The following is a 23731-nucleotide window of genomic DNA, read 5'->3' as shown; positions in this document are numbered from 1 at the left end:
CAGTCGGTTATTGATTGATTTTTATCATAAATCTTAAATTCACAATTTCAGCTGCTACGTTTTATATCCTGAATGCTAGAAAAGGTTGAACACACCAGTTAAAGTTTTTCAAGTCATGTAAAGGTAAAGATTGGTGTAAACTAGAACCAACAAGGGATGATGGTTGATTCTAGTGTCTTGGCCAGCTCGGGCCTTTCTCTGTGGTTTTTGTTCTTCCTGTGCTTGCGTGGGTTTCCTCTGGCTTGCACAGATTTATTCTGTGTTTGAATGCACTGTTTGCATGTATGGTTAAATATGGCTTTGGTCAGTAAGGCTAGAGTAGTGCTAAATTAATGTCAGTCTACTTCCAGTACTGTTTTGACAGGCTAAACGATCTGTTTTAGTGAGATAAAATTCTTGCCTAGAAGTTTTAACCCTCTCAAGGTGGGCGTTGCAGATTTGCAACAGTTAAAAACTAACAACCTGATTACCCCACATACATATTTTATGAGATTTTATTTTATTCAGAAGTACCACTGCAGGACTTGGTTGTGCATTAGCAACAAAAAGCTTAATTTGAGCCTGAGAGGGTTAAAATGTGGACAACCTTATTGACATACTGTTAAAAATTTATCGTATTTCCACTGTGGACTTGATGTAATTGTTTATCTCATATAAAATTAACCAGGGCCACTAACTATCTGGCACTTAGATAGTAAGCATAACGTGAACCATAATTCTTTATTTAGGTTTCTGTATCGTTATGGTAACAGTGTCTCTCTCTGCCTTGCTACACCACATCCCCTTCCTGATGCAACCCCAGTTGAACCAGCTTCTTCTTGCTGAGCAAATGTATTAACCACTGCACTAAGACGTTTACTAGGGATATTCATCTCAAGTTTACCATTTTATAACTAACTGCTGTGATAGTATTGCTATCCATTCATTGCTTAGGCTTGAATCACAAAATCAGTGTTGGGCTATAACAAGGCGAGTGCTATAACATTTGATATGTGCCACTAAATGACAGGTGTCAGGCGCTAATGGCTTACACAAAAGACAGAACCAACTGAGCACGCTCAGAGTGGGTCTAGGGCTCGCGTCTCTGCCACGTCATTGGCTTGTTACGGACGAGGACAGGTCTGTCATTGGCTCTGGCAGTGCTGTCAGTCATAAAGACTCCCAAGGGGATTATCTCATTTCTTTCAAGAAGAGGCTGGATGAGTTATGTGAAACATGCCACTCAAAAACAGTGTTTTCATTACACGTGCATCAAATATTTACAATGCTTTCTTATTCTGGCTTGGCACTTAGACAAAGGGAGCTATGTGAACAAGCGGTGGCTGGCATGGTAACAGAGGGTCTTGTAATAACCACGTCCTCAGGAAAATAGAAACAAGTCAAATGTACGAGAAGGACAGGAACAACTGAAGGCTTCAGATATTGGTTTTGTTTAAAACACAGACAAAAAATGCATGAAAGGTTTGTGAGAATAATTAAAGTGTTTACTACATATTTGCTGGTTCTTTTGTTCAAATAAAAGACGTACTATTAAGATGTCTTGGATCTGTGGAAATTGTGATAGCTAAAGCATTTTCAAATAAATCAGAAAGAAAATTGTCAGTGGATCTAGCCCTTGGTATCAGACACTTTGCATTTCCTCCGACAGGAGCTGTGGCCTCCATGTTCTGGGTTGATGCAGAGCTTGGCAGTGACATCTATCTGGACGGTAAGAGATATGTAATGATGTAAGGTTGTACTTTGGCGCTTTTGCTGTGTCTGTCAGGTTTTTTGACTTTGCAGCTGTAAAGCCCATCACACATCTACTTCCTATGTAGAGATAAACAGAGATAATGGCGTCTTTGGTGAGGCGTGAAATCACATTTCAAATGTTTACGTTTTATTGCACCCTTCTCTGGTTGCGTGCACATATTGTAAGTCTTTCCATTTGAATGCGTTTGCCTTTATTGTGTTTGTAAAGACGGAGAATTAAAAGTATAAAGCAACAGTTTAAAAACCAAATAGTTTAAGAAACGTATTTTTCATCAGGTGCATGCACACTTGCGTCATGTAAGGTAAATGTGAAAGCCTCCACTCTTAACACTCTTTAGCAGTTGCTTTCACTGTTAATGTACTGCTGCACGTGTTTCTGCTATGTCACACTGTGTCGCACACACACACACACACACACACACACAGAGCAGAGAACTGCAAACAGCTGACATTTGTGGCTGGATTTCTATCTGTTTTGGTGCTCATGCAAACAGCCTTTAACTACACTAAACACTTTCTTTAGTTAAAAATTGTTCTGAATTTGATTAATTGCAACTTTTTCACTGCAGAGTTGATTAATTTGAAAATCCCAGCACAGATCTTATTATTCTGTACAAATAACATGATAATAGTGTTGTCAGTATAAAGATCCTAATGTAAACTCTGGTGTGTTTACTTAAGCTTCTCTGGTCCCTTATGTGTATAACTACTACTACTATTACTACCTGTTCTGTACCATTAAAAACAAAATTTGAACGGAATTAAAATATTCTTAAAGGCTAAAATTTAGGTTTTCTGTTTCGGGCCTGTGAAGCTCAAATTGCAGAATAAATGTGATTTTAAAAAACATGATCACACTGGCTTAAATTCTGCGTGTTTTTTTTTTTTCTTTTTTTTTATAGCGGTGACGTACATTCGACAAAAGTATTGGGCCACACCTTTTAATCCTTGAATTCTAGTCTTCTCAGTCCTATTTTCAAAAGTACATAAATATAAAACAGAGCACCTCACCATGCGGTCTGCCTTTACAAACATGAAAGAATGGGTCGTTCTAAAGAGCGCACTGAATTCATTCATTCATATGTGGTGTTATTGCAAAGTGGAACTGCTTAACAACCAACTGGCAGCAGGTCAGCGAGTGCTGAGGTGGATGCAGCCTCAATAACTGACATTAACATCAGCATGAAACCTGTGCACCGGGAGCTTCACGGCACGGGTTTTCACGGGTGAGCAGTTCCTGTAGGTGTTATATTTGGGTGGAGCTGTACTTTTGTCCATGTAGTGTATCTGACTTGGCCAAATTGTGTCTACTTTAAATGGTACCTTGGTTCTCACGCTCAATACTCAGCTGTCTACTCTGTTGTTACAGGCTACAAAACCAAAAGTGTTCTCGAAATAATTCAGACAAAGTAGCTCAGACAGACAAAACCAAACACCAACAGGCAGCTGCTGCACAGAGACGACAAGCACAAGTTGTGGTTTCGCCTTTAATTCACTAATCCTCAATATGTGGTGTTTTTGTCTCTCCTAGGCATCGTCACTGTCATTGATGCCAAGTATGGACTGCAGGTTTGTGTTGTGTACTTTTGAGTAGCTTTGAGACATTTAGTACTAAAATAATTACTCAAGACAGACAAGATGTTCAAGAAACGGTCTGCAATGAGAATTTGAGTTTAATAATTTGGGAGATTTTGAACTGTTTAATAAGTTCACTTTGCATTGTGGGGACATTCTGATTGATCTTTCACACTGAATAATTAATAATAGGAAGAAAATAACTGTTAGTTGTAGTCTTGACCATGTCAGTCAGCTTCAGTGCAAATTCTGAGCAGTAGCTAAACTCATTTAGTGACTTTTTGGTGCTAAACTTATGCAGTTGTGTGTTAACCTGCAGTAAACAGCAATAGATACGCAGTCACATCCTGCCCCCTTTGTGCTACTTAAAAGGAGTGGGGCAAGTGACATCTAGATAATGGGCTCTAATTTGAAGGTGTCATACTCACTGAGGTGACACATTTCATGGCCTAGGCGCTGTCCTCTCCTCAAAGGCAACGTGGAGAAACTCCTGACAGAAAGACAGGGGATTTAAATCTTAGTGAAAGAGTAATGGATATCAGAGATGTGACCATGTAATAGGAATGTCACATCCACTCACCTGTCTCTCCTTTCATCTATCTCATCAAATATCTGTCTGTCCAAAAATATATCTAAATCTATCTGCCCCTGACTTTTCAGTCCCAGGAGAGAGGATGTCAGATAAAAGCAGCAATTGGTCATTCTATTAGGTTTTATTTAATACATTTTTTGTCATTCAGTCCTCTAGAGACAAAGCTGTGGTGATTCAGCCGATGACAGATTAATGTCACACTGGCACTAAGGGTCAGGACCCAGATTAACACCTCCTGCTCTCCCTGTTATTACATATTAAGCTGTTTTGGAAAATGCAGCACCCCCAGTGCAGTCTTTTGTGTCCCATCCAGCAAGAAGAGGAGATAAAAGAAAATGGAAAGTGATCTCCCGTGGTTCCACGTGTTAAGAAAATCACTTAATTTGCAGATATTAAACGCAGGCCTTTCTTATCTATCTCAGTGTCACATTTTTGTACATATTAGCTATTCTGATTCTTGAAAGAACGCATAAAGCATGAGCAATGCAGCCCCTTTAAATTCTTCTTATTATTTGTCATTTTGACGTTGCATTTTTAACTTATCTCCACTTTTTGTTAGCAACTAGCAGAGGAAAAAGCAGATGGACTTGTCAATGAAGCAGCCAGGTAAGTTGGCTGTATTTTTTTTTAATAATTTCTTTGGAAGCAGGAGCCATTTATTGTCTTGGCAAAGCTATGCTAACAAACTTTATAATTACTGTGCAGATATGAATAGGGTGGATTTCCCAAAATTACAGACAGAACCAACCGCACAGTATCGCCATCATCAAGCTTTTATGACTCAATGTGGACTCTGCTCTCGTCGCGGCTCTGTGTTTGTCTCCCAGCTTGTGTCTTACAGCAGCTGTGTGCTGTTGTCGTTGAACAAATATGCTGATGACAAAAGAGCAGTTGCGTGACCTTTTGCATCCTTTGTCTTTGTGTATTCACCTCTAAACTAAACAGTGCTCAAGTCTCACTTGAGTTTGCTGTGCATTTCACGTTGCTACACATTAAGACTTACTAATACATGCCCATGCTACTGTATTATTTAGCCTCTTTTTTCCGCTGGAAAATTGACACACTTAATCACAATGAAAAGAGGTGCGGTAGATGGTTGCCAGTCATATATAACTTAACTTTTGTGGTTGTCAGTGTCGGTTTTATTTCTGTTGCACACTTGAAGGCAACAAGTTTGGTCAAAGTGCTTTACAAGTTAATTTCAAACAAACAAGATAAAACCACATATCAATGAAACAAAACCAGTCAAACTGACTAAAAACAAGTTGGAAAAAACCAAACAAACGCCAGAGCGTAAAACACCTGATGGGAAAATGAGCTTGAAAAAAATGCCAAGGTAAAAACATTCATTTTAACATGGGATTTAAAAGATTTTTATGTAGACAATATGAGTATCAAGTGGCTGTTCCAGAGTACAGGGGCTGTGGATGAAAGCCCGATATCTCGACTAGATGTTCTAAATGCAGTTTTAGGATTATGTAAGTCGAGCAGCTGGTTAAGAAGTAGCACCAAAAGTGAGTAAAAGAATCCTAAAATCAATTCGAAAATGGGCAGGGCCCTGTGTAAACCTGCTAAGACTGGAGTTATGTGATCATGTTAAAGAGATGTGCAGCAATATTTAGGACTAACTGGAAGCAAAGGAGAGATTAATGTGTGCACAATCAAATTACAGAGAGTTGCAGTAGTTTAATCCAGAGGTGATTTGAGATAACCAATAAGAACTGGTCTTAACAACTGTGTTCACTTGCTTCTCTAATATAAAATAAACTGACTAAAAACTTCTGTAGATGTACATCAAATATTAATGTTGTGAAAGGTGTTGCAGGTGCATAAATACTAGAAATGCTCTTTTAGCCAGTTGCCAGGCAAGATCATGACTGCATAATATCTGATTATAGATAAGAACCTTCATGGGACTGAGGTGTACCTGTGTGTCAGGTTTTCTACACTTCTTTGTGGGTTTTGTTTTGTTTTTTGTCCGTTGTTGGTGTCATAGAAAATTTAAAGTGCGTGTTCACTTGTCACATGAACTCAGCGTTGTCTTTATTATCCTTTCAGACAGATTGCTGTTGCTGACTTGACCATTATCAACAAAACAGACTTGGTGACGGAGGAGGAACTAAAGGAAGTCAAAGACACTGTCAGGTCAGCATTCAATATTTTGTCCTGGTTGTCATCTCCCTATTTAGGTGTCTGTAGAGTGGATATGTGTAAAGTTTATGGTTTCTCTGACTCCAGGTCTATAAATGGGCTCGTCAAGATCATAGAAACCCAAAGATCAAGGTGAGTGGTAAGGTATAGGGAATCGTGTTGTGAGAAAGGGTTAAGTGGCTTCTCTGTGGCCTGGTCCCCTGCTGTGTTTGGTGTGACTCCTGCTCAGATCTTTGTGTCAAAGATAAAGCTGTTCAGATGTGACTTGCACATGTACAAACACAAACTGCTGCGACCTGAGTAAACACCAAACCCCTGCGTGGTGTCCAGTTTCCCACAAGGCTTTGCTCTCTGACCCCAGGTCTGCATATGTGCGAATGCGCATGCATCCAAATATGTGTGCGCACGCACCCTGCTGTGCGTTATTGAACCCAGGTAGCATCTGGCTAACACAAGCATAACTCCTTCAGAGTTCAGAACTGGGTGAGCAGATGAAAGACGCCATGCAGCGAGGGGTTAACCGAAAAAACATTGTCAAAACTTTTGGGGGTTTTGTGCCTAATTCAGCTGACTTGGTTACTTTGTTTTAGAAAAGTTTAAATGTCTGGCTTGATTTATTGATTTATTACTCAACTTGGTGTGGAATTTAAATTAAACTAAAGAATAAAATAAAATAACTTGTGATCTTTGTCTGCAGGGTTGATCTCTCTGAAGTGTTGGATCTGCATTCCTTCGACAGTAAGGACGGAGCAAAGTGAGTCAGTTTAATGTAACTCAAGTTATTATTGAAAGCCAAACATAACATCAGTGTAGATAACTGGTACACGTGTAAGTGCTGCATGATTATTGACATCCTCATATGAAGAAACAGATTTTCAAAATAAAGCTTAAACTAAAGATGATACAAATATTTATGTTGAGGTGTTTAAGGTATGTTACTGAGAATAAGAACTGACGTGAAACCCTAAAGAAATTCAAGAAAATATATTGACATAAAAGCATTTCAGAGCTGAAATCTTTCTTTGGCACTTTATTAATGCATTGTCCAGTTTATGTACTGCTCACTACTTATATCTGTTGTCCTCATCTCAAAAACTTGCAGTCCAAAGATAAAAACATAATAATTTTGATGCCACTGATGGCCTCTGCTGCTACTTTGAACTGTCTACCCAGCAGTCCTGATACCGTGGTGACCATGTTTCTCCCTAATTAACAGACTCTTTTATTGAGCATCCCTCTGTTACACCACAGGATGATCATCACATTGTATCCCCTGTAGAATGCCATTATAATGAAAAGAATCAGTGTTCATCCCTTCATGTGAATGTGTTAAAGCTCTCTTACATGCCCCGAGTCACTGTCTCTGGGCCAGCTGCAGAGGATTAGTGCTGTGTGTGTCCATTGGCTCCCGAGGAGTTTCCCTTGTCCCAAAAGATAGCTCCGTTCCCCTGCCTTTGAGATCACGGGCCCCGCCTCCCTTCAATCCCATGCTGGTTGTTTGAAGCGGCCCCCCGCCGCTCAGCCTGTGTGGCACTAACAGCACGCAGGGCTCAAGCAGCTGGACACAACATTTAGCCTCCTTGTGAGGTCAGGGAGAAGTGGGGGCACAAGGGCTGTAGTTTGTTTGGAAGTGTTGGTGGGTGTTCTGTAGGATTTAATTGGCATTTCTAAAGCCTTTGCAAGTCTGTTTAGAGCTGTAATTAAGCACAGCATACATTGCATTATACTTTGAGATCAAACACAAAGAAGAAATCTCTAAAGTCCACTTCTTTTCTGTAGAAGATTAGGAGGAAACAGATAAAAGTCATCAGTAGGGTCAAGTACATTTGCAGTTGGTTAACCTTTATTTAATAATGAAGGCCATAATGATAATGTTTTTGCAATAGGCAGTAATACATAAAAGTAAACATACCACAAAATCAGAATTAAACTATGCAGCTTTCGAGACAACGGAGATGGTTCCAAGCATTTTTCCAGATGCCATTTTTAGATAGAAGCTTAAACCTGTCTGGCTGGTTAACCTCAAAAACAAAGCAGTGGCTTCTTATGAGCTCAGCATCAGTGTTTGATTGTTATTGATCACTCCTGACCAACTCTGGAGGAAAAAGTGAATTCTTTTTTCTGCTTGTGTTTTTTTTTGTGTGTTTTTTTTTTTTTTTTTTTAATGAAATGAAATAATTCCAGGTATAGCAGCAAACTTCATAACTTGTGCTTCATCTTAAAGTCCATTGAGGGGATCCCACTGTCCGCAGTAGGAAGCACTGCAATAAGCAATAAACCCCTTAGAATAACTGTTACCAATTTAAAATAATAACAGTGTGAGATCAACACAAACAGGTTCTTAAATGTCCCGCGACGTCAGCTATCAGAGAAGAGGACACACAGTACAAAAATAGTAGAGGCAGCTCCAAAGGCACAAAATGTAATTGGTGGTCTAACATAACATAATATGCAAAGAGTATATATATATAATTAGATTAAATTAGATTTTTTAAAATTTTGCTTCTGTACACCACTGCAGTGGGCTTTAAGTCAAAACAATGGGGTTAAACTATTGCATTAACTGTTTAGGAATTACAGATATTATCCACAATCTCCCATTTTCAGAGGCTCAAATGTAATTGGACAAAGAAATAATTTTTTTAAAGTAATTACTTTTTAAATTTTTATTTAAAAAACACTTTATTTTTTGGTCAATAACTCCCAACACTGTTTCTCCCCGTGCTCTGCTAAGCTTTTACTGCAGCTGCCTTCAGTTGCTGCTCATTTGTGGATTTTTCTGCCTTCAGCAGCTCTGGATGCTCTGTTAGGTTGAAACCAGGTTACTGACATGCACTGTGGACCTCATATATAGAGTTCCAGTGTACAGTTACCAAATATCAAAGTTCATCACTTAGAATCATCTTCAGATCTTTTAGCTGCTTAATCTGTCATGAAATAATAAGAAAACGGGTCTCACCTGGCTGTGAAACTACTCGACAGTCCTATTATGTTTAAGCCTCTGAAAAACAGGAGGCTGTGTAAAAAAAGAAAAAAGAAAAGAAAATGTCTGTAATTCCTAAATAGTTCATGATGTAGTTTTGTTACACCCTTTGAATAAACGCTGAAAGTCTGCACTTCAGCCATTTCATTTAAAATCCAATGGGGTGGCGTACAGAGGCAAAACTGCAAATACTCTACTGTAATATTTTAAAAATGAGGTTGATTTACTTTATCTGTTTTTATCTGAGTCACAAAAAATCTATGTAAAACCATAATTTCTCTTATCTCGAAGTCTTGCAGAGAAACTCCAACTTGTCAAACCTACAAGAGCACATCTTGACAAGGTATTGTCTCTTTCAGTTGATTTATTTCCTGTTCTTGAGCTTTGTACACCACTGGGAGTTTTTCTTGTTTTGTTTGCTAATTTATTTCAACACATAATTTCCTACGGGAGAAAGAGGGCTTCATTGTCCTCGGGCTAAAACTCTGCCCTGCATTCCCCTGGGCTGTCTCACCGTAGTGAAAAATCCCTCCCCGCAATGCTTTTTGTGATTAGATCAACTTGAGGCTTTTGATGTTTTTTTATGACATTTTAAACAAACCCTGACTGAGTCATACACAACTTAACATTCACAGCTGACAGACTTGCAGTACTGAGCAAAAGTTGAAAGTCGGTCTTTGTTTCTTTATATTTTGGTAGGAAAATGTGGAATAGGTGCAGTGATTTATTGAATCATGCACGTAAATATAATATTTCCACATTACTTCAGTAATATTGAGGTCCGGGCTCTGGGGAGGCCAGTCCAAGACTAATGGTGTTCTAGTGTGTGCTTTTCTATCCATGCATGCTTTTACTTGACTGCCAGTGTGTTTGGGATCATTGTCATGCTGAAAAAATGAAGCTGTTGCCGATCAGATACTTTCCAGATGGTATTGCATGGTGGATCAAAATCACACTGTACTTTCCTTCATTTGTAATTCCATCAATTTTGACATGATGCTCAACACCACTGGCTGGAAAGTAGCTCCAAATCATGACAGAGCCTCCATCGTGTAAACACTCACTGCTGTATCTCTCTGCTGACCTCTGCCTTATACACTGATGAGAATTTGTACCAAAGCTTCATCATGCCATCAGACCTGTTGCCACTTGTTTTTCAGCCCAGTTCTTTCAATTTGGCACACATCAGCCGTTTGCAACCCTTTCAGAAAGCCTGAAGAACTAAATATATAGAGAACTTGAGGGTCGCTCAAGAATTTTACGCAATATTGTGTGTTGACTAGATGATCACGACACTGGCAAGAATCTTCTCTGCGTTTTGTGGCGTTATAGTTGTTTAAACAGAATCCATTTATGAATCCAGGATGTTGGATATGAATACAAAATATAAAGTGTAACTCTAATCACAAATTGTCTCTTGAGCTGATTTCTTTTCATATTAAATAATATTTGGCAAAACTTTGTTTCTTCCAGGGTTAGTTTCACATGGATATGCTCATCAGTTAATAGATCGTATGCTTCCTTTAAGCAATTAGGTCTCTTTCTGTTGTCACTTGTGCTTTATACCCATGAACTTTTATCACAGGATGAGGAGAGATTAGGGTTATTTGTGTGGGTAAATCACAGCATTGTTGTCTTTTTCTCTCAGGTTTCCTTTCCCGCATGAAGCTCAACAGGCACACTCTCAATCCCCTCCACCTCTTCTCCCCCCATGTTGCTCTTTTCATGTAAATGAGAATGCTCTTATTCTGTTGTTATACTAAAAGACAAGGAAGTATATAACTTTAACACTTTGACACAAAACCCCTCAAATATCTGCAAAGTGCCCTTTAAATGCTGTGAGGAAGTATGGAGGGGAGGGACTGTGTTTCTGTGTGAGAGAGAGAGGAAAAAGAGAGGGGGGGTGATAAAAAAAAAAGGAGTGTGGAGCTGGGTTTCAGGTGCCACGTGGGGTCGTGTTGTTTCTCACGTTCATTTACAAAGTCATCAGTTTGGGTGCTAGAAAAACACTTCTTTTGTTTAGCTTTCATTACGACTTTGCTAGTTTCAGTAAACTGAAAATTTATGTGAATTTGTGTTTGAAGTAAATCCCATCAGTTCTGCTCAGGGCACAAACGTATAGAAACCAAGCATGTTTGAAGTATATACTTTTAATTTTAAAAGTAATAATAATTTTATAATTATATGTTTGATTTTGATATTGTATGTTGCATCCTCAGAGTATTTTAACTGTGACCTTTGAAATTGCTGGGGATTTGTCTGAGGACGCCTTGAACGCCTTCATCCAGGTGAACACGCTCTTCATCATTCATATCTCTGCTGTTATTGCTAATTATATGCAAAACGGCAACGTCCTTTGAATTTATTTTCCTCCGTTTCAGGATCTGCTGTGGGAAAAGATTTTCTGTAACAAAGACGGGCAGCCGATGAGCGTCATCCGCTTAAAGGTACAGCACAACACAATAGACACCCCGGTGGCGACAGTGATCAATAATGTCAGCCTTATTAACTACTGTAATCAGTTCCAAGTGTGTGGTTAATGTGTCACCGGTGTGTTTTTTACAGGGCATAGTGTCGTTTGCAGATAAAGGCCACCAAGTGATGCTGCAGGGGGTTCACGAGCTGTACGAGCTGAATGAGACGCAACAGCTCTGGGAGGAGAACCCGCGAATAAACCGGCTTGTCTTTATAGGTGAAGACGCACACACACTTTTTTGTGTTTATGCACCTCATACCACTCTGGAACAGTATCACACTCCAGCTGTGTTTAGCTGACTCTGTGGGTTGCTTTGAAAAGCTGTAAAAACAACTTTGTTGATGTTGAGACTTTTGCTCATAGAAACTATTTTCACTCTACCGGTTTACTTTATTCTGTGTTGTAACTTGATTTTGTATTAACAGCACTTTAATTTACTGTGATTCCTCCTACTTTTGATTTATTTATCTCTATTTTATTGTAAATCACTTTGACTGCATATCAGTGAAAAACACAATTTTTGCTTTCTTACTACTTAAAATTCAGCATGTTGCATTAAACGATTAAAATGGTCTTTTGTTATAGATTTTTAAATCATTCTCTGTGCCAGTATTGACTACATGGAGATAGTTTACTAACGTTTATTCACCATTGTAAAATTGTTTTTCTGGTTATAAAAAAAATCATAAATTTTCTTTGCGTCCTAGTTTTCTGTCTAGCTTACTTATTGGTCATTAATAACCAAAGGACATTACTGTAAATGGAGGCATTTTATCTGCAGTGGAAAAAACTCCTACACTTTTCATATCTGTGTGTGGCCAAACTTTATTAAAATCCACTTTGTTTTGCAGGAAGGAACCTGGACAAGGACATTCTGCAGGAAAAGTTTGTTTCTACAGTGCTACTCGGCTCAGAGAAAAATTAGCTTCAAGCCCTTTTTTCCTCTTCTTCGCTTCAGATTTTGACTCTGGAGCAAAAGCGTTGGCACTGGCTGTCCTGCGATTGTCATTCAGACTCCTTTTCTATATGAAGATTTGGTAGATCAGAGGGTTGATAAAGTGTTTAGGCACTAGTGTCCATCACAGCCTGCTTTAAAAGCTACGTTTAGAAGGAGTTGTAGATTCTGACCCTGAAAATTTACCCAAAACAAGTCCAGTGATTTAATTAATCCATTGCATTTTTAGAAAGTTTTATTTAATAAAATAAACATATTTACAAAGTTAGGAGCCAACCCAGTAATGCACATGCTCTGCTACTTGGGGAATGGATAGTACTTGAAGTGGTCCTACCTATGTTTCCCACTTTGAATATGTGGATTCTAAATTATTCAAAATAAACGTTTGTTTTTCTTCTGAAGTATGTATTCTACTGATTTCCTGCTAAACCTGCTCAAAACAATTGTTTTTCATCAGTTTCCTGGTAAAATAGCATCACTGCTTGTAAATATTGTTCTGAATAGATAAATGTAAGTAGCACGGTTTTCTTTAAATTAATTTCCTTTTCAAAAAATACACTCTGTGTCATTTATTTTCTTTTGAATAATGCAGTTATTTGACAATACTGTGAGGGGCGCACCTCACAGTATTGTCAAATAATAGCGCTTGCAGCTTTAGTTGATGATTGTAACACTTGACAAATTCGCCCTTGACAAATACAGCTACTCTATTTTTATTTTTTATTTTTGGTATTTGTTACTTAAGCCTTCATTGAAACAGATATGTGAGAACCATCTCTTGCGCGCACAGTAGGTCCTGTCAGGTGAAGAAATGGGTGGAGTTTCCCCAACTTAGTCATTTGCAATGGAGATGCTACAGCAGCGCTGTTTTAGCACATGTCTGATGTCGGCCAGGTTTGCTTTAAGAACGGCTTTGCATTACATTTGTCGCGATTGTAAAACCAAGGTGCGCGCAAACACAAAGCGCACCGTGCAGCTGTGCCGTTTCCGACTGCGATTCTGATGCTGATGGCCTCGTTAAGGCGACTGCTGCAGCTTTTCTTAACTGGCTGCGGGAAGCCCTACCATGGCCATTTTCATGGTCAAACCACCCACGGGCATCCAGAGGTGGCAAACTAAACGAACCCACAGGGGGTTCCGAGTGAGAAAGCCTTGATTTCTTATCACGTGCTAGGCCTGGTGTTAAAATTCTCAAGACACCCCCCCGCCCCCACACGCACACACCACTCTGCTGCTGTGCGATTTGTAATATAAAATGTAAGTTTTAACTTGTTATTTGTTTCTTAGAACAAGACAGTTACAGGTCGATGAAGAATCAAAGATTTCGATACCGGCAACCATAAAAACAAAAACAAAAACAAAATCCCAAACCCAACAACTAGTAAATCAGATGCAATGTTTTTTGTATAAGAGTGTGCGCGCGCGCGCACGCCGCGCAATTTGACTTGTCTCCGCTTCCAGGATTTGTATAACTGAAATAAAACGCGTAATAAACACAATAATAACATACTGGCACCGTGGTGTTTCTATGTATTGTGTGAATGGGCCTTACGCACATCAGGACCACGCAATTCCCCTTTCCTCATTTGTTTGCTTCCCGGGGCTCCCCGCGGTGTAAGGCTACTCTGATAGGTCCAGAGGGTTAATGGGACTGGCCTGGAGGGCAGCAGCTTACTAGGATATAAAGCCACAGCTCTCATCACGATAGCACAAGAAGTATCAATAGATTCGCTTTTACGCACAGTCGAGGGGCCTGTTGGTTTTTACGCACGGCAAACCATTAAGGCCTCTTTGGCACAGTTTAGTTTTTACGCGTTTGTGAGAAATCTTAGGTGTGACCATGACTCTCTCAAGTGAATTTGAAGCTTCACAACATGCCGGATTGCCTATACAAGAGGATGCGATTGACATAGTAGGCGAGGATGTCCACTATCGAAATGAGTGCTCTACGGGTTCCTCAGCAGAATCTGGTGCGGAATTTGACTCTTCAGAACCAGAATCGTCGGGGGAAAGCGAGAACAGTTTCTGCGCAGACGCACCGGCGTCAAGGAAAGCCCAGAGCAGCTCGGTAAAGCCCCCGTACTCCTACATTGCTCTCATCACCATGGCTATCCTGCAGAGCCCGCTGAAGAAGCTAACGCTTAGTGGCATATGTGACTTCATTAGCAACAAGTTTCCCTACTACAGAGACAAGTTTCCCGCTTGGCAGAATTCGATCAGGCACAACCTCTCCCTTAACGACTGTTTCATCAAGATTCCGAGGGAGCCCGGAAACCCGGGAAAGGGCAACTACTGGTCTCTGGACCCTGCTTCGGAGGACATGTTCGACAACGGCAGTTTCCTTCGCCGGAGGAAACGGTTCAAGAGAAACCAGCCCGAGTTCGGCAAAGACGGACTGATGTTTTATTCCAGCTTTAACTGCTGCCGGCCGTACGGACACCCATATAGCATAACTGGCCAGGTAAGCCACACGGCTGCCTCTTCTGTTCGTTACATGCCCCTGCAGGAAAGCATCGTGATGCCTTCCTCATCCTACCACCTCCTACCACAACCCCTGAACAGCCACGGAAAGTGCGTTGGGCCTAAAGACTTAAGAGCACAGCTTTGCGCAGCAGATCCAGCTGAGCCGAAGTCCGGCCCACAGGCAAAGTGCTCCTTCAGCATCGACAGCATCATGAGCAGACCCTCTTCTATCAGTCAGCACAACTCAAATCCACAGCAAGGCCCGCACGGTGCTCTCGGTTACGGTCAACTCATGCCTGGCCCTGCTGCCTGTTTGGTTCCGACCCTCCTGCAGCCTTCAAGGAATCAGTTTTGCCCTCCTCCCATCCTGAGCACTGCTCCTTTTATAAACGAGCACCTCAGACTGTCGTACCCTCGTTGCTGAACCCTTTGAAAACACTTTACAGTGTCTGTATGTTTGGCGTAGCTCATTTCTTAAAGAAATGTTTTTTTTATTGCATGATATTTATGTGCGTTATGTCTGTAAATAAGATGTGTTGTAATATATTTGTCAAGGTTGCTTCAGGGGAAAACTTCGTCAATGTGAATGTGTTTTTTTTTTATTAAGTAACGTGGCAAAATAAAATGAATATGTGGGAAACGATTGCAAGTTTTGTTATAATCTGAGTCAGTGCACAGTGCTCGTAAGAGCTATAGGTGGATTTACTCAGAGCAGAAATTATTGTTTGTGTGTAAGTTTGAAAAAACACTTAGATTTTCTATATTTCTGTAGTCTTTATTGATATTTGTACCTGAAGTACAGGTGATGCCAAACTTTTATTTTAGCTACAGCAAAAATGACTTACTATAATTTAACTGACAGTATTTACCGTAAGGGTTCAACATTGTGTTGGCCTGCTTCCTCTTGATCAATTGAACTCACTTGTAGTCTGCAGGCTACAAGAATGATGACAAAAATCAGGTTTTATTAAAGTAAGTCAATGTCAAATTATAAAAACACATTTCCAACCAGGAAATGAATAAAAGCTATACAAACGCAGGCCTTAAACTCGCACTGGTCATTGCCGATAAAATAATGAAACTCACTCAAATGAAAGTTAATCAGCAGGTTTTAGAAATGAAATTCTGTATCCCTAATTGGTACTCTCACGTTTACGTGTTTCATCAAGTATACAAAATATAATAATGATAATTAAAAGTCACTTTTTCCATTCTGCCTCAAGGTCGCACTGTTTCCAAAATATTGGAGCAGATGTTAGCGCACTGAAGTTGGTCCGTGTTATGGGATGGGCTACTTAAGAATTTACAGAACACCCAGAATTCAAGATCTATCGAAACATTTTCAATTCAGAAAATAATAACAATTAAATAAAAACGGTACACTCTGATACTTCTAGATTTCTGTGACTATAGTAATGGCCTGGGTTAGAGTGAAAAGCACACACACACACACACACACACACAGGCGTGTCCGGTTGCAGACCGGTGCCGACACAATTCCCTTTTGCCATCAGTCAGATGTCTATTTTTGGCCGGAGGCTCAGCTGATTGTGAGTCTTGACCAGTCCACCCCTCCCTTATTTTTTTTTTCTTCATAGTCAGTTGTTCAGGCTTATTAGAAGAGGGAGTTGTCCGCCAGCAGAGGAGGAGAGTGCTGGTGGCTGCTTAGCTCAGCCAGTACTATAGGATGCGACTCCTGGCTTGGGTCGAGGTGAAAACATTTTTGATTGGCTGTTTCTTGTCACTATAGCCATTTCGTCCCTGTGTGGGACTGCTGTCACCGCTTTTTTCCTCGACGGTGGGGAAACAACCTTTACTTCACTCTAGACTGACAAGTTGCATCTTTGAGCTGTTTCTATCGAACTTATTTTTGTACTCAGTGCTGTAAACTCCTACAAAACAAAACAAAACAAAACAAAACAAACAAAAAACTCCACCAAACTTGCTTGATTGGTTAAAGAGGATGGAGACGAGCCCGATCCCGGTGGTGACGGTCCAAACCGCCCCCTTCGAGGACCAGCGGCCCGGTACCAATGGACTGCGGAGGAAGACTGCGGTGTTCGAGGGGAAGAAAAACTACTTGCAGAACTACATCCAGAGCGTGCTGTCCTCCATCGACCTGCGGGACCGACAGGGTTGCACCATGGTGGTGGGCAGCGACGGCCGCTACTTCAGCCGAGCTGCCATCGAGGTGATAGTGCAAATGGCAGCTGCAAACGGGGTAAGAATAGGGCGACCACCAGTGTCATGCATTTGTTCCTCTCTGTCAGCATGCAGGAGTCACTTGTAACCAGCAGTAATGTTACTGTTCTGCTCTGCGTTGGTGTGAGTTACTACAAGCAGGCTTAAACGCTTTTAGAAAAAACACTTCTTGTTGGAATGGAAGACCAGCGGAATAATTATTCAACTTCACCAACAAACTCAGGATGTTAATGTAGCCTATGGCTTCTTTTGACCTGCACATATGTTTAAATCATTAACACAGAGATGGAACAATTCACTGGGCTGGGAAATTTAGGGTCATCAGATGTTATTCTGCTACTTCTGGTGGGACTTTGGGAGTTTTATAATAAATCAGAATTGTGCAGTCGCTTATAGTTTTTTCACATTTGCAGTAATTGTTGATACTGATACATACAAACCTGCTGAATTGAATTTAACAAGTCAGCTGCAAATAGGTTAAAATAAGAAGACAAAGTGAGGCACTGAGGAGGAAAGTCCCTGCAGCTCTTAGGCTGTGAGATCTTTGCAGTTGGCTTGGAAAAGTTCCAAAGGAAAATTGGAAAGGAATATAATTTGTTTTGGGGATCAGTGCGTTTAAAAAAAATTCTTTCTGCTGGTCCAGCCAAATGTCTTCTGGTGTCAGCCTTATCAGCACTTCCATCCATCCTGCTCTATTTTCCTGCCTACGTCTGCCCTCCACCACCGCTAACACACTGCCCACACCTCGGTGTTCAATCTATCAAGGGCTAAGTCTACATGCTGGGGATCCTCTGTCATACTGCAAGGAAAAGAACCAGAAGGATAATAGAAACACTTGCCAACTACCCACCCAGTGCATGTGCTGTCCTTCTCAACACTGGTTACTGAGAAGATTCCATTTGTTAGGGCTTTCCCTCACTTTCTGATTTGTCCTTTATATACACATGCAACATCCCGGATGTTTAGAGGATGCCAGGAGAGCAAATTCCTCTCCAGTGAGGACAATTTTATTTAGAGAAGAAGAATTATGTTGGTGGTATTACCACTTTAGTATAAATAGAGGCGTAGTTCTGTTATTTAGGCATCCTTCTAGAGGGAGATCATTTGCCTTTTAAAGCAGGCAGCCAATTAGTCACCTGCAGAATGACAAGATTCTTTGGGACAGGAAGTGATTTTTAACTTTTTGAAATCAGGAGAGAAACAAATGGATTGGATTTCAAAAAAATTCAAAGCATATGTTTGATTGAAAATGGAACAAACATTTTAAACATTTTTTACAAATATGTTGCATTCTGTTTTTATAAAGCATTATGACTCTTTTTGAAACACAAAGATATTATATTATATTATGATTTTAGACCAGGTGATATCTGCAATGATATGAAACCATTATTGCTTCTCACTAATATTGGTGATGCACAGATTGGTCGTCTGGTAATTGGCCACAGTGGGCTCTTGTCCACCCCTGCGGTTTCCTGCATCATCAGGAAGATCAAGGCCATTGGAGGGATTATCCTCACGGCAAGTCACAATCCTGGAGGCCCTGGAGGAGACTTTGGAATCAAGTTCAATGTGGCAAATGGAGGTGAGGATTTAGAAAATACATTTGCTTTTCCATCTGACTCTTATTTAGAAATTTTAAAGTCAAAAATAGAAGTTTGAGACAATTTGATTTAAAAAAAATATATTTTACAGCAAAAATTAATGCTAATGTTACAACTTGGCTCCTAGGCCATGATATAAAATGGAGTGTGATATCAGAATTGACAAATACAGGTGATTTGTTAAAGATTTGTTAAAGATTGGTGCCCTAGATTTGTAAAAAACCTAGGGCACCAAATAAAACTTTAATAACATTACAAGTTTCTCTAAGCATGCCTTTGTGCCACACCTTCTCCTGGATGGGCAGTTAAGTAAACTCATGCATGTATCCAAAGACTCTTGCACTTCCAGGAGTTGTAACACCAGTGATGGATGCATTTTTCATTGTCTTTGTTTCTCTGTCTGGCAGGGCCCTCTCCAGACACAGTGATGGAGAAGATCTACCAGGTGAGCCGGACACTCGAGGAGTACGCCATATGTCCCGATCTCCGCATTGATCTCTCTAGGCTCGGAAGACAGGAGTTTGACCTCGAGAACAAATTCAAACCTTTCAGAGGTACAACATTCGTGCATGTTTAGTTAAAAAGCTTCTCTGCATCATTCTGAATTCTTCAGTGTTATCCACAAGCGTGGATTTTCCCTCACATTGCTACAAACTTTCTTGTTGTGTGATGCTAGTAGAACCCCTCTTTCTGTCACTCAAAATGCACAGAAAAAAAACATACTCTCATCCAGTACTAACAGGTTCTTCTGTCTCTGTCCAGTGGAGATTGTAGACTCGGTTGAAGTGTATCTACAAATGCTACGAAACATCTTTGACTTCACTGCCATTAAAAGTCTCCTCACAGGACCAGATCAGCCTAAAATACACATAGATGCCATGAACGGAGGTCAGTTCATCATCATACGTCCTGTAAGCCCTGCACTGCAGCTACTGTTATTCATATTATTCTGCTAACTTCTACTCACCTTTTGCTTTGTTACAGTGATGGGCCCCTATGTACGTAGGATTCTGTGTGATGAGTTGGGAGCTCCTGCTAACTCTGCTGTAAACTGTGTACCTCTGGAGGACTTTGGTGGCCGACCTCCTGAGCCCAACCTGACTTATGCCACCTCTCTGGTAGAGTCCATGAAAGGAGGCGACTTTGGCTTTGGGGCGGCATTTGATGCAGATGGGGTAAGCCATTTGGTTGAAGTCCTACTCCAGAATGTGCAATCATTTATTCAAGACTACATGGGTGTAGTGGTGCTGAAAAGCACTACACCCATGCTCTGATACTTTCAAGTGTACCATATAATAGTGGTTTACACATTTGCTTCACAAATGAAAGGTTGCTGGTACAATTCTACCTGAAGACACAAATCCACTTTGGGGGTTTTGTCAGGAAAGGCATCATGCATAAAACTGGCAAGTCAAACAAAACAACAGTGCTACCTACTGTGGCAATCCACTGTGACAAGGGAACGGCCAGAAGTGGCTTTTAATGTAATTCAGTAATCACAGAGTGTGTCGCGTACCTCTGTTAATGTTTGGTTACGCAGTAAACGCTTTATACAAACAAGATTTCCTGTTTAAGTTTCAAATTAAAAGCCCTCTATTATTTCAGGAAACAGAAAGGCTTCACTTCTTATATTGTGAAACATGCGCAAGACCTAAAGAACTCAAACTCAAAGTTTTATTAAAGAAAAATTGTAATCTTAAGCTTACCTCTGCCCAGGACATTCATCCTTTGACAACTGGCTACTAATTTACACCGGAAAAAAGGGAGCAGGGAGAAAGTTACATAACCGTAGAACCAATTTCTTACATATAGATAATTATTTTCTGCACAATGACAAAAGTCATGTAGGATGTCTTCTGGGCTGTCTTGAGGGGAAAGCTGCTTCAGTACTGTTTGCCTTAAAAAATAAACAACCGTGAAAAAAACAACAGATTTAAGGCGACATTTGAAACGTTTACACAGACCCCCAAGTTATTCAAAAACTGGATAAAATAACATGCAATAGGATGACCGGCAATTTTCCACTAAAACCTATTTTGATCTGTGTTGTACTGCAAACACTCTTATTAACCAGGACAAAGGAAGAAGTGCGCAAAAATTAATAGGTAATACTCGAAATGACTTACTGTACATTTTAGGGATGTTTCTGAGGTCTTATTAATCTGTACTGCACAGGAGGATGTTCCTAAAGAACATTATGAGCTGCCCCCTGTGAATTGTCCAGTATTCCTTCAACTGGATTTGGCTTAAAAGGAAATTAAAATACAGGGATTGGAAAATGCATGAAGAGATCTTTAGTAACTTGGACTCCTGCAAATATCCTTCAAAATTTGGTTTAATAAGTCATTTAAAAATATATTTTTAAAAAGAAACAGAAAATACTGACCTGAGTGTGCGCTGGGATCATATTTAAGAACATATTTAAGTGGCTGTTTTAGTTCTCATACATACATAATATCTCTAATAATCCATAATATTAAATAATTAAATAGATCCTTTTTGTGGTATTTACATGCCATGTTGCTCCACAATCTATTCATTCATTTCTTTAAGCCTAGCTGACTTTTATTGCTATAAAAGCTAAATCCAAGATATTGACTCCAGCCAGAGGCAGCAGAGAAATCCTTATTTATTTTTTATTTGTTTATAATTGCACGTTGATTTCAGGAGTGAAGGCAATGGGTGCGAAGTTGAAGTGCATGCACAATAATCCAACGGGCGTCTCACTTTTTCCACAATGTCATCCAATAGACATTTATTCTGTATAAACAGACACAGGCACACACTGTTTGCTTAGTAGTGTAACATCAGGAGAATTACATCACATCTGCTCTGTTTCTCCCCCAAGGATCGGTATCTCCACTGTGATTAGCACCGGTGGTTATTATCATACTGGGTGGATGTTTCTTTTTTGGGGATATATAGTAACCGATATCTTCTACGCTCCCCACAGTAATAATGAATCCTGGGGGGTGGGGGGATAGTACTGAGAATTTGTTACTTGTACTGTTCTATGTTTTGTAACCGTCTACTAAAGATCATTTATAGTAATGTGAATGTTTGTGATACAAACACACTTTGTCCTTAAAGGATGTTGTTTCTTATGTTTCTTCATTATCAGTAACGCTCATGAAAAGACCAACAATGTTCTAATCAGTGTCTTAAATGTGACAGTTTTCCTATCCCTTCAGCAGAATTCAGCTCATTACTATTTAAGTCATTATTTGGCGAGTTCAAAAGTATTTACGGCAGCAGGATGGAGTGCTGGGGACCGACTCAAAATAAACTAGAGTTGCTATATTCATTGTAATGAAGGGACATACAACAATGGTGGCCTGAGGAGAATTAAGCAATTTGTTTTGGTCTTTTTGTGGGGGTTGTTGGCAATACATGTACTATAAAAAGGGTTAATTAATGCAGTTAGGCTAACTAACTACACAGGACTCACAAAGCACTTTATGGTTTTGTCGTGTTCTCAGGACCGATACATGATCCTTGGAGAAAATGGCTTCTTTGTGAACCCATCGGACTCAGTGGCCATCATGGGTGCTAACCTCTCCATCATCCCCTACTTCAGACAGTATGGCGTCAAAGGATTTGCTCGAAGTATGGCCACCAGTGCTGCCCTTGATAGGTACCACACACACACACACACACACACACACACACACACACACACACACACACACACACAACACACACAGACACACACACACACACACACAACACACACACACACACACAAACAAGAGCAGATGAACACATACACACACACATCCACACTCATTCCTACAAACTCCGCATTCAGCCCAGTCTCTGAGAGGGACGACCCCACTATTAAGACAAATGAAACCATAGATACCCCCCCCCCCCCCCCCCCCCCCCCCCCCCCCCCCCCCCCCCCCCCCCCGCCGCCCCCCCCCCCCCCCCCGCCCCCCCCCCCCCCCCCCCCCCCCCCCCCCCCCCCGCCCCCCCTATAAATACTGTGTGTTATGTAAGGGTAAAGCTAAGCAGAGGGTGCTGAGTGAGAGGACGTGATCACCGCCAAAGTCATCTCCATTAACATTGTTCCAGCAGGAGAGATCCCGGCACAGCACCTCGCTGACGCTTCTGCAGAATGCTGCTCAAGGGAGCCGTTTGATGAATGATGAATCTACTATAGTTGCTAAAGACTATGTATATGGATGGCAGTCATGAAGTTTAGCTGTTTAAAATGTGCTACCTAACTACATTAAAACATTTAACATCCTGATTTAATATTTTATAAATAATAGACCTTATAGAAGTGCAAAGATTTCATCCTCCCTTTTAGTAACTTTCAACACAACCTCCTTTTGACCCCTGCCTATATTTATTTAATCTGACCCTCTACCAGAAGAAGCGTATAGGTGCATATTTATTTTGTGTCCATGAACTAGACACCTTAAAGATGCACTAAAGTGAGGTAATGGACTTCCAAAAGCATTTGGACGAGATTAAGAAAGTAAATCACTATTTTCAATATTTTACATTATCCCGATAAAGTTACTCTTAGCTCAAAAGACTCCTTCCTAAAAGGGTACTTGATGAAGAGAGGCCTGTGGTGGGCAGTGATGTGTCACACTGTCTTCTTAAACCACCATGTGTGATTTAAAATCTAAACAGCATCCGTGAAATTTATTTCATTTATCCATGTGTGTCTTTATGTGTGTGAAAGAACTGATCCTTTACTGTGTGTAACTGCTGAAAGTCACATGAAGTGATGCTATTACCAACCCTGATCCATCTGGGTTTCACAGTTGTAAGAGATGCTTAGAGGCAGAAAGAGAAACAATTTTGTGATTCCCCCTCCTGAATGTGTAAGTTTGCTAATTTACAAAGAAATTATCTGATCCTTTCCTCATCCAGAATACTGAAGATGGGTCATGAATCTGTCTTCCAATATGACAGTAACCCAAAACATAACGCCGTAGCAGCAAATGAGTGGCTAAAGAAAAAG

At 40.3% G+C, this 23731-nt stretch overlaps 3 protein-coding genes across 4 annotated transcripts in view; all 3 read left to right on the top strand.

Annotated features, from left to right (window-relative positions):
* The window catches only part of cbwd (COBW domain containing), a 17154-nt gene extending 4269 nt beyond the window's left edge, over positions 1-12885 (top strand). For both annotated transcript variants that reach the window (XM_042219489.1, XM_005918972.3), the window contains exons 6-16: positions 1649-1708; positions 3284-3321; positions 4479-4525; positions 5978-6064; positions 6158-6202; positions 6768-6824; positions 9345-9396; positions 11273-11341; positions 11435-11500; positions 11619-11745; positions 12381-12885. In XM_042219489.1, the coding sequence (XP_042075423.1) occupies positions 1649-1708; positions 3284-3321; positions 4479-4525; positions 5978-6064; positions 6158-6202; positions 6768-6824; positions 9345-9396; positions 11273-11341; positions 11435-11500; positions 11619-11745; positions 12381-12454 (722 nt within the window). In that variant the 3' untranslated portion in view covers positions 12455-12885. The remainder of the gene's footprint in view (positions 1-1648; positions 1709-3283; positions 3322-4478; positions 4526-5977; positions 6065-6157; positions 6203-6767; positions 6825-9344; positions 9397-11272; positions 11342-11434; positions 11501-11618; positions 11746-12380) is intronic.
* A 131-nt stretch (positions 12886-13016) lies between these two features.
* foxd5 (forkhead box D5) lies at positions 13017-16443 on the top strand. Its single transcript, XM_005918971.2, has one exon. The coding sequence runs from the start codon at positions 14325-14327 to the stop codon at positions 15369-15371; it is 1047 nt and encodes a 348-aa protein (XP_005919033.1). The 5' UTR covers positions 13017-14324; the 3' UTR covers positions 15372-16443.
* Positions 16444-16577: 134 nt separating this feature from the next.
* The window catches only part of pgm5 (phosphoglucomutase 5), a 29739-nt gene continuing 22585 nt past the window's right edge, over positions 16578-23731 (top strand). The window contains exons 1-6 of the mRNA XM_005918970.3: positions 16578-17168; positions 18572-18734; positions 19161-19307; positions 19516-19641; positions 19738-19928; positions 22233-22387. Of these exons, the coding sequence (XP_005919032.1) occupies positions 16911-17168; positions 18572-18734; positions 19161-19307; positions 19516-19641; positions 19738-19928; positions 22233-22387 (1040 nt within the window). The 5' untranslated portion in view covers positions 16578-16910. The remainder of the gene's footprint in view (positions 17169-18571; positions 18735-19160; positions 19308-19515; positions 19642-19737; positions 19929-22232; positions 22388-23731) is intronic.

The sequence above is a fragment of the Haplochromis burtoni genome, unplaced genomic scaffold, assembly GCF_018398535.1.
Source record: "Haplochromis burtoni strain Fernald_Lab_line unplaced genomic scaffold, NCSU_Asbu1 Contig_34, whole genome shotgun sequence".
Classification (NCBI taxonomy): Eukaryota; Metazoa; Chordata; class Actinopteri; order Cichliformes; family Cichlidae; genus Haplochromis; species Haplochromis burtoni.
The sequence above is the reverse complement of the archived record's forward strand: the minus strand, read 5'-3'. Positions and strand labels throughout refer to the sequence as shown.